We start from the raw sequence: 13,299 nt of genomic DNA, 5'->3' as shown, positions 1-13,299 counted from the left end.
CAAACTTTGACAGTGTTTCGAGAGATATTTCGGTTGCAATGACGGACTACATCATTGATTTCGAACAAAGGTACAATAGGATGCGCAAGTACGACATGGTTCTCCCGGATGCAGTGTTAGCTTTCAAGTTGCTAGATACTGCCTGTCTAGATGGTAGGGAGAAACAGTTGGCTTTGACTGCTTGTACTGTACTGACTTTTGCATAAATGAAGTCGGCACTAAAAAGACGTCTGTCGCGCCGTTAACAGATGGAATGCAAGCGAGTGACGGAGCATATTACACTGAGCAGCAGAGAAAAGGCGCCAAAAAGTCACGTTCTCAAGACAACCTGAAGAGGGCGCCATTTCCCGGAACAAATCCACTGGACAAATATGGAAGGAGATCAAAATGTGCTGTTTGTCAAAGCACTTACCATTGGGTTAAAGACTGTCCTCATAAAAATGAACAAGTTAAACTAACAGAGGAAAATGTAAACACAGATATAGAGCAGTGTAACATTACACTGTTTTCAAAGATTTTTATAGTTGAATCCTTAGGATCTGCTGTGATTGATACTGCATGTACACGGACAGTGTGTGGTGCAAAATGGCTTGATAGCTATGTCAGTGAACTAAATATGAAAGAAGTACAAAATATGATTGACACACCAAGCAACAGAGCTTTCTAAATTTGGAGATGGGAGAATCGTCCATTCTACCAAGAGAGTTAAGATACCAGCAAAAATGTGTCAGACTAAGTGTCACATTGAAACAGAGGTGGTCCCTACAGAAATCCCCTTACTATTAAGCAAAGCTTCCCTCAAGAAGGCAGGGGCTGTACTAGACATAAAAAATGACAAGGCAGTGATGTTTAAACAACCAGTGACCCTTGAACTTACTACCTCAGGCCACTATGGTTTAAACATTTTAGACAAACATCACACAGAGTCCATGCAAAAATAAGATTCTGACGGACACAGAGAACATGGAGATTCTGACGGACACAGAGAACATGGGGATTCTGACGGACACAGAGAACATGGAGATTCTGAAGGACACAGAGAACATGGAGATTCTGACGGACACAGAGAACATGGAGATTCTGACGGACACAGAGAACATGGGGATTCTGACGGACACAGAGAACATGGAGATTCTGAAGGACACAGAGAACATGGAGATTCTGACGGACACAGAGAACATGGAGATTCTGACGGACACAGAGAACATGGAGATTCTGACGGACACAGAGAACATGGAGATTCTGACGGACACAGAGAACATGGAGATTCTGACGGACACAGAGAACATGGAGATTCTGACGGACACAGAGAACATGGAGATTCTGACGGACACAGAGAACATGGAGATTCTGACGGACACAGAGAACATGGAGATTCTGACGGACACAGAGAACATGGAGATTCGACGGACACAGAGAACATGGAGATTCTGAAGGACACAGAGAACATGGAGATTCTGACGGACACAGAGAACATGGTGGAGAGATTCTGACGGACACAGAGAACATGGAGAGATTCTGACGGACACAGAGAACATGGAGATTCTGACGGACACAGAGAACATGGAGATTCTGACGGACACAGAGAACATGGAGATTCTGACGGACACAGAGAACATGGAGATTCTGACGGACACAGAGAACATGGAGATTCTGACGGACACAGAGAACATGGAGATTCTGACGGACACAGAGAACATGGAGATTCTGACGGACACAGAGAACATGGAGATTCTGACGGACACAGAGAACATGGAGATTCTGACGGACACAGAGAACATGGAGATTCTGACGGACACAGAGAACATGGACTCAAAAGAAAAACACAAAGTGTTGTTAAAGCTTCACAAACAGTTTGGACATGCTACAGTTGACAGACTTCAGAAGTTACTCAGCAGTTCAGGGAATAATGATGATGAGAGTATTTCCATTCTACAGCAGATAGTTAATAATTGTGAGACATGTCAAAAATACAGTAAACCTAAGCCCAAACCAGCTGTTGGTTTGCCACTAGCTTCCAAGTACAATGAAACAGTGGCTGTAGATCTACATGAGTTAGTACCAAGTGTGTGGTACCTTCACATAATCGACCACTTCACACGCTTCAGCGCTGGAAGCATTGTGAATACAAATAAACCCAGTGACATCGTCAGGCACCTCATTCATTCCTGGGTAAGTGTGCAAGGCCCTCCCCAGAAACTGTACAGTGACAATGGAGGAGAATTCAATAATAATGAAATAAGAGAAATGGCAGAGAACTTCAACATGGAAGTAAAGACAACTGCTGCATACAGTCCATGGAGCAATGGACTTCTGGAGAGACGCAATCAAACACTCACAGAGATCATGCTGAAAGTGAAGCAAGACAATGGGATGTGACTGGAACACAGCCCTAGATTGGGCTTTGATGGCAAAAAACTCAATGCACAATGTTCATGGTTACAGCCCATACCAACTAGTGTTCTGGCAGAACCTTAATCTTCTCTCTGTACTGGTTGACAAGCCACCAGCACTAGAAGGGGCCAGTGTGAGTGCATGGGGGTATGACAGCACCTGTCAGCACTACATGCAGCGAGAAAAGCGTTCACTGAAGCAGAGTGCTCAGAGAGAATTCGCAGGGCTCTGCGTAAACAGCTACGACCCACCGACGAGAAGTACGAAACTGGAGACAAAGTGTACTAACGAGTGGAAAGGACCGGGAGTAGTCATTGGCCAAGATGGTGTGGTGATATTTGTGAGGCACGGAGGCATCATTGTCAGGGTGCATCACTCCAGATTGCGGAAAGTAAATGATCAACAAGATACAGGGGCTGTTGCTGAGAATCATCCTAATGAAAAGGAGACAGTAACAGACACAAACCTACCAGATGTCACATCCAATGATATGGACACTGAAACTGACACAGGAAATGAAGCAGAGACCTTCAACCATGCCACAGATAATACTGTTGAGCATTCAAATGAGGAAAACATTCAACAACAGCCACATGTGTTAAGAGAACATGGTTGTTCCAATCTGAAAACGGGACAAACTGTTTAATACATGGACAGAGAGAGTGGTATTCCACATACAGCAACCGTCATTGGACGAGCAGGAAAAGCCAAAGGAAAACACCAGAACTGGTACAACTTGCAGTACTCTGAACCAGCTACACTTCCTGGTACAACAGGGTCAGCTGACCTGTCACTTGTAGATCATCTCAGAATTGAACCAATGGAAAATCGAGAAAAAAACCAGAATGCCATTCAAAATGATGATGTACTTGAAACAAAGGACGTGTCATTTGACTCAGCTAAGCTAGATGAGCTCAGTAATTGGAGGGAAAATGGAGTGTTTGAGGAAGTTACAGACATTGGCCAAAAATGTGTCTCAATAAGGTGGGTGTGTACCCTTAAAGAGTCCTTAACTGGAATAGTGCCTAAAGCACGTCTAGTGGCTAGAGGTTTTGAGGAGCTGGCTGCTAAACAACTCCCAAACGACTCACCTAGTGGCTAGAGGTTTAGAGGAGCTGGCTGCTAAACAACTCCCAAACGACTCACCTAGTGGCTAGAGGTTTAGAGGAGCTGGCTGCTAAACAACTCCCAAACGGCTCACCCTAGTGGCTAGAGGTTTAGAGGAGCTGGCTGCTAAACAACTCCCAAACGACTCATCTAGTGGCTAGAGGTTTAGGAGGAGCTGGCTGCTAAACAACTCCCAAACGACTCTCTAGTGGCTAGAGGTTTTGAGGAGCTGGCTGCTAAACAACTCCCAAACGACTCACCTAGTGGCTAGAGGTTTAGAGGAGCTGGCTGCTAAACAACTCCCAAACGACTCACCTAGTGGCTAGAGGTTTAGAGGAGCTGGCTGCTAAACAACTCCCAAACGACTCACCTAGTGGCTAGAGGTTTAGAGGAGCTGGCTGCTAAACAACTCCCAAACGACTCATCTAGTGGCTAGAGGTTTAGAGGAGCTGGCTGCTAAACAACTCCCAAACGACTCATCTAGTGGCTAGAGGTTTAGAGGAGCTGGCTGCTAAACAACTCCCAAACGACTCATCTAGTGGCTAGAGGTTTAGAGGAGCTGGCTGCTAAACAACTCCCAAACGACTCATCTAGTGGCTAGAGGTTTAGAGGAGCTGGCTGCTAAACAACTCCCAAACGACTCATCTAGTGGCTAGAGGTTTAGAGGAGCTGGCTGCTAAACAACTCCCAAACGACTCATCTAGTGGCTAGAGGTTTAGAGGAGCTGGCTGCTAAACAACTCCCAAACGACTCACCGACATGCGCCTCAGAGTCACTCAGATTGCTGATGTCAGTGATCTGCCAGAAACAATGGAAACTTAATTCCATAGACATCAAATCTGCATTTTTGCAGGGAACAGAGCTGTCAAGGGACATTCACATCCGACCTCCGCCTGAAGCTAAATGCGAAGGAACACTGTGGAAACTAAAGAAGTGTGTGTATGGACTGGCAGATGCATCACTCTACTGGTACAACAAAGTCAAGGCAACAATGCTGAGTACAGGTGGAAAACTGTCACAAGTGGATCCTGCAGTCTTCTATTGGCTTGATCAAGACTGCAGTGTGACTGGAGTACTTGCCTGTCATGTTGATGACTTTATCTGGGGTGGCTCACAGACCTTTGCTACAACTGTGATTCCACACCTCAAATCTGTTTTCCAGGTCGGCCGTGAGGAGCATGATAATTTTTGTTATGTTGGCATAGAGTTTATTACAGTTGATGGGACAATACTGATGCAACAGGAGAGCTATATCAAGAATCTTCAACCCATTCACATGGATTCTTCAAGAGCCGTACAAAGGAATTCCCCTCTATGTGGATTTGAAGCTGATCAATTGAGGTCAAAGATAGGACAAATTTTATGGGTTGCTAGACAGAGTAGACCTGATGTAATGTTTGATGGTTGCAACTTGGCATCTAACACAAAACACGCCACTGTACAAACCATTCATGAGGCAAACAAAGTTGTTCGTAAACTGAAATCACAACAAGTGACTTTAAAGTTTCAGCATGTTGGAAAAGATGACTCTTTGAAAGTAGTTGTCTTCAGTGATGCTTCGCTAGGGAACCTTACAGATGGAGGCACACAAGGTGGACATCTAATCGTGTTAATGGGTGAAGGAGGAAGATTCTCACCTATCTGTTGGCAGTCAAAAAGGATCAGATGGGTTGTCCGAAGCACACCTGCTGGAGAAACACTTGCTCTTGCGGATGGAATTGACAATGCGATCTTTCTTGCAACTCTGTTCTCAGAGCTTACCACTGGTGAGACAAAACGGCACATTCTACCTGTAGTTTGTGTCACTGACAACTACTCATTAGTTGATGCTGTGAAGTCAACCAAGTCTGTCACAGAGAAAAGACTTGGTCTTGAGATTAGCAGCATCAAGGAACTTATTCAAGCACAGAGAATCCAGCGGATTCTGTGGTCGACCACAAAGGAACAGCTTGCTGACTGTCTGACTGAAAAGGAGCATCCGGTCTTATGCTCCTACAGGCTCTCCTCCTACAGGCTCTCCTCCTACAGGCTCTCACAGGCTCTCCTCCTACAGGCTCTCCTCCTACAGGCTCTCCTCCTCAGGCTCTCCTCCTACAGGCCCTCCTACAGGCTCTCCTCCTACAGGCTCTCCTCCTACTGGCTCTCCTCCTACAGGCTCTCCTCCTACAGGCTCTCCTCCTATAGGCTCTCCTCCTATAGGCTCTCCTCCTACTGGCTCTCCTCCTACTGGCTCTCCTCCTACAGGCTCTCCTCCTACTGGCTCTCCTCCTACAAGCTCTCCTCCTATAGGCTCTCCTCCTACAGGCTCTCCTCCTACAGGCTCTCCTCCTACAGGCTCTCCTCCTACAGGCTCTCCTCCTACAGGCTCTCCTCCTACAGGCTCTCCTCCTACAGGCTCTCCTCCTATAGGCTCTCCTCCTATAGGCTCTCCTCCTACTGGCTCTCCTCCTACTGGCTCTCCTCCTACAGGCTCTCCTCCTACTGGCTCTCCTCCTACTGGCTCTCCTCCTACTGGCTCTCCTCCTACTGGCTCTCCTCCTACAGGCTCTCCTCCTACAGGCTCTCCTCCTACTGGCTCTCCTCCTATAGGCTCTCCTCCTACTGGCTCTCCTCCTACAGGCTCTCCTCCTACAGGCTCTCCTCCTACTGGCTCTCCTCCTCACAGGCTCTCCTCCTACAGGCTCTCCTCCCTATAGGCTCTCCTCCTATAGGCTCTCCTCCTACTGGCTCTCCTCCTACTGGCTCTCCTCCTACAGGCTCTCCTCCTACTGGCTCTCCTCCTACAAGCCTCCTCCTACAGGCTCTCCTCCTACAGGCTCTCCTCCTACAGGCTCTCCTCCTACAGGCTCTCCTCCCACAGGCTCTCCTCCTACAGGCTCTCCTCCTATAGGCTCTCCTCCTACAGGCTCTCCTCCTACTGGCTCTCCTCCTACTGGCTCTCCTCCTACTGGCTCTCCTCCCACAGGCTCTCCTCCTACAGGCTCTCCTCCTACAGGCTCTCCTCCTACTGGCTCTCCTCCTACTGGCTCTCCTCCTACAGGCTCTCCTCCTATAGGCTCTCCTCCTATAGGCTCTCCTCCTATAGGCTCTCCTCCTATAGGCTCTCCTCCTACAGGCTCTCCTCCTACAGGCTCTCCTCCTACAGGCTCTCCTCCTACAGGCTCTCCTCCTACAGGCTCTCCTCCTACAGGCTCTCCTCCTACAGGCTCTCCTCCTACAGGCTCTCCTCCTACAGGCTCTCCTCCTACAGGCTCTCCTCCTACAGGCTCTCCTCCTACAGGCTCTCCTCCTACAGGCTCTCCTCCTACAGGCTCTCCTCCTACAGGCTCTCCTCCTACAGGCTCTCCTCCTACAGGCTCTCCTCCTACAGGCTCTCCTCCTACAGGCTCTCCTCCTACAGGCTCTCCTCCCACAGGCTCTCCTCCTACAGGCTCTCCTCCTACAGGCTCTCCTCCTACAGGCTCTCCTCCTACAGGCTCTCCTCCTACAGGCTCTCCTCCTACTGGCTCTCCTCCTACAGGCTCTCCTCCTACTGGCTCTCCTCCTACTGGCTCTCCTCCTATAGGCTCTCCTCCTACAGGCTCTCCTCCTACAGGCTCTCCTCCTACAGGCTCTCAGTAATGGAAAGTGGCAGCTGGAGTAATACAAATAAAAACTGTCACACAACCCATTTGTAATGGGGAGCTTAAATAATACTTGGACATTTAATTATGTGGTTGATGTTTAATTTGTCTTTAAAGAAAAGGGGGAGATTGTTAAGTTCATGTTTTAAGTATACCTATATTTCTGTTATTACGGGGCTATCACTCAGTCAAGAGTGCGGCTGCGCAGGAAGTTAGTTTGTGGATGCACCTAGCCGTGAGTGTAATGGCTACGTTGTAGTGTGTTCATACAGTATAGTAAACTTTGTTAAACTGGAACCTTGTCGTTGTGTCATTTCCAGTTAACACTGATGTCCTCTCTCTCACTCACTCACTCACTCTCTCTCACACACACACACACACTCACTCTCTCACACACACACCTGGGGACTGATGTCCACTCACTCTCTCACACACACACCTGGGGACTGATGTCCTCTCTCTGCAGTGTGTGATGTGTATTGTAACTCTGTCTCTTCCTCTCCAGTGGGCTCGTGATGAGTTCGAGGGTCTGTTTAAACAGCCATCAGAGAATGCCATGCAGTACCTCACGTAAGTCCTCCACGTTAGCATGTTTTAACATTTTACCTGCTGTGCTTGTGTTATCTACCATAGTTTGAATGCATTGTGACTGAAATGAATGAATACAGATGTTTATTTTCATGTCAAATCACCATTTGACAACCCATGGCTTATTGAGACATGAATATTACACTAGTTCAGTGATAATTATTCCGGTTTTCTGTGTGGAGCCACCGCATGGAGAAATACATCAATTATAAATACTGGTTTTCCAATGAACTCAGTCTCTCTGTAGGCGTCTGAAACTATTTCTAAGTTGTAGTAGTGTAGTGGATCTGATACTCTACCCAGATATGTGTTGGAGGCTGTCTAGACCAGTTTAATATGAGCTTGTATTGATGTTTTATGATCCAGAGATGCTAAGTTTCTGGAGAGGACCCTGAAGCTGCCCGGGGCCCAGCCTCTAGACCAGTTTAATATGAGCTTGTACTGATGTTTTATCATCCAGAGATGCTAAGTTTCTGGAGAGGACCCTGAAGCTGCCCGGGGCCCAGCCTCTAGAGGTGTTGGAGGCTGTCTATAAGAGTTTGGTGACTGACTGCCCTCAGAGCTGGGCGGACTGCGTCACCTGGGCTCGGCACCACTGGCAGTGCCAGTACAGCAACAACATCTGTCAACTACTGCACAACTTCCCCCCAGAACAGGTATATGGAACACTGTTACGCACACGCTGTTACGCACACGCTGTTACGCACACGCTGTTACGCACACGCTGTTACGCACACGCTGACTACGCTGCGCTGTAACGCACGCTGTTACGCACACGCTGTTACGCACACGCTGTTACGCACACGCTGTTACGCACACGCTGTTACGCGCTGTCGCGCTGTTACGCGACGCTGTTACGCGCACGCTGTTAAACACGCGCACGCTGTTAAACACGCGCACGCTGTTAAACACGCGCACGCTGTTAAACACGCGCACGCTGTTAAACACGCGCACGCTGTTAAACACGCGCACGCTGTTAAACACGCGCACGCTGTTAAACACGCGCGACGCTGTTAAACACGCGCACGCTGTTACACACACGCACGCTGTTACACACACACGCACGCTGTTACACACACACGCACGCTGTTACACACACACGCACGCTGTTACACACACACGCACGCTGTTACACACACACGCACGCTGTTACACACACGCGCACGCTGTTAAACACGCGCACGCTGTTAAACACGCGCACGCTGTTAAACACGCGCACGCTGTTAACCTCTATGGGACCGGCGGGACGAATTCGTCCCACCTACGTAACAGCCACTTGAAGCCTGTGGCGCGATTTTCAAAATCTTCAAAATCCTATTACTTCAATTTCTCAAACATATGACTATTTTACAGCCATTTAAAGATAAGACTCTCGTTAATCTAACCACACTGTCCGATTTCAAAAAGGCTTTACAACGAAAGCAAAACATTAGATTATGTCAGCAGAGTACCAAGCCAGAAATAATCAGACACCCATTTTTCAAGCCAGCATATAATGTCACCAAAACCCAGAAGACAGCTAAATGCAGCACTCACCTTTGATGATCTTCATCAGATGACAACCCTAGGACATTATGTTATACAATACATGCATGTTTTGTTCAATCAAGTTCATATTTATATCAAAAACCAGCTTTTTACATTAGCATGTGACGTTCAGAACTAGCATACCCCCGCAAACTTCCGGTGAATTCGCTTAACATTTTACTAAATTACTCACGATAAACGTTCACAAAAAGCATAACAATTATTTTAAGAATTATAGATACAGACCTCCTCTATGCACTCGATATGTCCGATTTTAAAATAGCTTTTTGGTGAAAGCACATTTTGCAATATTCTAAGTATATAGCCCAGGCATCACGGGCTCGCTATTTAGACACCCGGCAAGTTTAGCACTCACCATAATCATATTTACTATTATAAAAATGTCATTACCTTTTGTTGTCTTCGTCAGAATGCACACCCAGGACGTCTACTTCAATAACAAATGTTGGTTTGGTCCAAAATAATCCATCGTTATATCCGAATAGCGGCGTTTTGTTCGTATGCGTTCCAGACACTATCCGAAATAGTAAAGAAGTGTCGCGCGCGGCGCAATTCCTGACAATAAAATTCAAAGTATTCAATTGCCGTACGTCGAAGCATGTCAACCGCTGTTTAAAATCAATTTTTACGTCATTTTTCTCGTAGAAAAGCGGTAAAATTCCGACAGGGAATCTCCTTTTCGGCAAACAGAGGAAAAAAATCCCAAAGGCGGGGCGGTCGGGGTCACGCGCATAAGCTAGTGTCTCTTGATGGGCCACTTGAGAAAGGCGATAATGTGTTTCAGCCTGGGGCTGGAATGACGACATTCTCTTTTTTCCCGGGCTCTGAGCGCCTATGGACGACGTGGGAAGTGTCACGTTAGAGCAGAGATCCTTAGTAAATGATAGAGATGGCAAAGAAGTTCCAGAAATGGTCAGACAGGCCACTTCCTGTAAAGGAATCTCTCAGGTTTTGACCTGCCATTTGAGTTCTGTTATACTCACAGACACCATTCAAACAGTTTTAGAAACTTTAGGGTGTTTTCTATCCATATGTAATAAGTATATGCATATTCTAGTTACTGAGTAGGAGTGGTAACCAGATTAAATCGGGTATGTTTTTTATCCAGCCGTGTCAATGCTGCCCCCTAGCCCTAACAGGTTAAACACGCGCACGCTGTTAAACACGCGCACGCTGTTAAACACGCGCACGCTGTTAAACACGCGCACGCTGTTAAACACACACACGCTGTTACGCGCACGCTGTTACGCGCACGCTGTTACGCGCACGCTGTTACGCGCACGCTGTTACGCGCACGCTGTTACGCGCACGCTGTTAACGCGCACGCTGTTAAACACGCGCACGCTGTTAAACACGCGCACGCTGTTAAACACGCGCACGCTGTTAAACACGCGCACGCTGTTAAACACGCGCACGCTGTTAAACACGCACACGCTGTTACACACACACACGCTGTTACACACACACACACGCTGTTACGCGCACGCTGTTACGCGCACGCTGTTAAACACGCGCACGCTGTTTGAATGTGGTTTTGTTGTATTAATATCAGTGCTGTTGTCTGTAATATTAATATCCCTCTCAGCTGACCAGCTCTGGCGCCCCCTTCTGGTCCGGTCCAAAGAGATGTCCTCACCCTCTAGAGTTCAGTACCAGCAACGTGAGTCCTTTATCCTCTCTCCCCCCCGTCCACGTCTCTCCCCCCTGTCCACGCCTCCCCCCTGTCCACGCCTCTTCCCCCCCGTCCACGCCTCTCTCCCCCCTGTCCACGCCTCTCTCCCCCCGTCCACGCCTCTCTCCCCCCTGTCCACGCCTCTCTCCCCCCCTGTCCACGCCTCTCTCCCCCCTGTCCACGCCTCTCACCCCCCGTCCACGCCTCTCACCCCCCGTCCACGCCTCTCCCCCCGTCCACGCCTCTCTCCCCGTCCACGCCTCTCTCCCCCCGTCCACGCCTCTCCCCCCTCCGCCTCTCTCCCCCCGTCCACGCCTCTCCCCGCCCACGCCTCTCCCCCCGTCCACGCCTCTCCCCCACGTCCACGCCTCTCCCCACGTCCACGCCTCTCCCCCACGTCCACGCCTCTCCCCCACGTCCACGCCTCTCCCCCCGTCCACGCCTCTCCCCCCGTCCACGCCTCTCCCCCGTCCACGCCTCTCCCCCGTCCACGCTCCCCCCGCCACGCCTCTCCCCCCGTCCACGCCTCTCTCCCCCCGTCCACGCCTCTCTCCCCGTCCACGCCTCTCTCCCCCGCCCACGCCTCTCCCCCCGTCCACGCCTCTCCCCCGTCCACGCCTCTCTCCCCCCGTCCACGCCTCTCTCCCCCCGTCCACGCCTCTCTCCCCCACGTCCACGCCTCTCCCCCCTGTCCACAGTTGGAGACGTCTCCTCTCTCTGTCCAGGACCTCCACATGGACTATGTGATGTCAGGAGCCAACTTGTTTGCCCAGTCGTACGGCATGCAGGGCTCCACCGACCGTGTCGCCGTGGCTCAGATCCTGGACAGCCTATCGGTGCCCACCTTCGTCCCCAGGTCAGGGGTCAAGATCCACGTTTCCGACCAGGAGATGCAGAGCGCCAACGCCAACGTCGGTGAGGGTTGATTTGATTTGATAAACGTTTATGGAAGGCTGCACCAGACAATGGATATCTAGAGATAGTCAGTCTTCTCCCTGTAGGGATGGATATCTAGAGATAGTCAGTCTTCTCCCTGTAGGGATGGATATCTAGTGATAGTCAGTCTTCTCCCTGTAGGGATGGATATCTAGTGATAGTCAGTCTTCTCCCTGTAGGGATGGATATCTAGTGATAGTCAGTCTTCTCCCTGTAGGGATGGATATCTAGAGATAGTCAGTCTTCTCCCTGTAGGGATGGATATCTAGAGATAGTCAGTCTTCTCCCTGTAGGGATGGATATCTAGAGATAGTCAGTCTTCTCCCTGTAGGGATGGATATCTAGTGATAGTCAGTCTTCTCCCTCTAGGGATGGATATCTAGAGATAGTCAGTCTTCTCCCTCTAGGGATGGATATCTAGAGATAGTCAGTCTTCTCCCTGTAGGGATGGATATCTAGAGATAGTCAGTCTTCTCCCTGTAGGGATGGATATCTAGAGATAGTCAGTCTTCTCCCTGTAGGGATGGATATCTAGAGATAGTCAGTCTTCTCCCTGTAGGGATGGATATCTAGTGATAGTCAGTCTTCTCCCTCTAGGGATGGATATCTAGAGATAGTCAGTCTTCTCCCTCTAGGGATGGATATCTAGAGATAGTCAGTCTTCTCCCTGTAGGGATGGATATCTAGTGATAGTCAGTCTTCTCCCTGTAGGGATGGATATCTAGTGATAGTCAGTCTTCTCCCTGTAGGGATGGATATCTAGTGATGGTCAGTCTTCTCCCTGTAGGGATGGATATCTAGTGATAGTCAGTCTTCTCCCTGTAGGGATGGATATCTAGTGATAGTCAGTCTTCTCCCTGTAGGGATGGATATCTAGAGATAGTCAGTCTTCTCCCTGTAGGGATGGATATCTAGAGATAGTCAGTCTTCTCCCTGTAGGGATGGATATCTAGTGATAGTCAGTCTTCTCCCTGTAGGGATGGATATCTAGAGATAGTCAGTCTTCTCCCTGTAGGGATGGATATCTAGTGATAGTCAGTCTTCTCCCTGTAGGGATGGATATCTAGTGATAGTCAGTCTTCTCCCTGTAGGGATGGATATCTAGAGATGGTCAGTCTTCTCCCTGTAGGGATGGATATCTAGTGATAGTCAGTCTTCTCCCTGTAGGGATGGATATCTAGTGATAGTCAGTCTTCTCCCTGTAGGGATGGATATCTAGTGATAGTCAGTCTTCTCCCTGTAGGGATGGATATCTAGTGATAGTCAGTCTTCTCCCTGTAGGGATGGATATCTAGAGATAGTCAGCCTTCTCCCTGTAGGGATGGATATCTAGTGATAGTCAGTCTTCTCCCTGTAGGGATGGATATCTAGAGATGGTCAGTCTTCTCCCTGTAGGGATGGATATCTAGAGATAGTCAGTCTTCTCCCTGT

The 13,299-nt window shown here is 48.8% G+C and overlaps 1 protein-coding gene across 1 annotated transcript in view; it reads left to right on the top strand.

Annotated features, from left to right (window-relative positions):
* The window catches only part of LOC106572971 (ubiquitin-like modifier-activating enzyme 1), a 76,330-nt gene that overhangs the window by 44,667 nt on the left and 18,364 nt on the right, over window positions 1-13,299 (top strand). Inside the window, 4 exon segments of the mRNA XM_045696562.1 lie at window positions 7,630-7,694; window positions 8,173-8,368; window positions 10,846-10,920; window positions 11,658-11,847. Coding sequence (XP_045552518.1) covers window positions 7,630-7,694; window positions 8,173-8,368; window positions 10,846-10,920; window positions 11,658-11,847 — 526 coding nt within the window.

This window comes from Salmo salar, chromosome ssa15 (genome assembly GCF_905237065.1).
Source record: "Salmo salar chromosome ssa15, Ssal_v3.1, whole genome shotgun sequence".
Lineage (NCBI taxonomy): Eukaryota > Metazoa > Chordata > Actinopteri > Salmoniformes > Salmonidae > Salmo > Salmo salar.
This window is presented reverse-complemented; position numbering and strand designations above follow the sequence as displayed.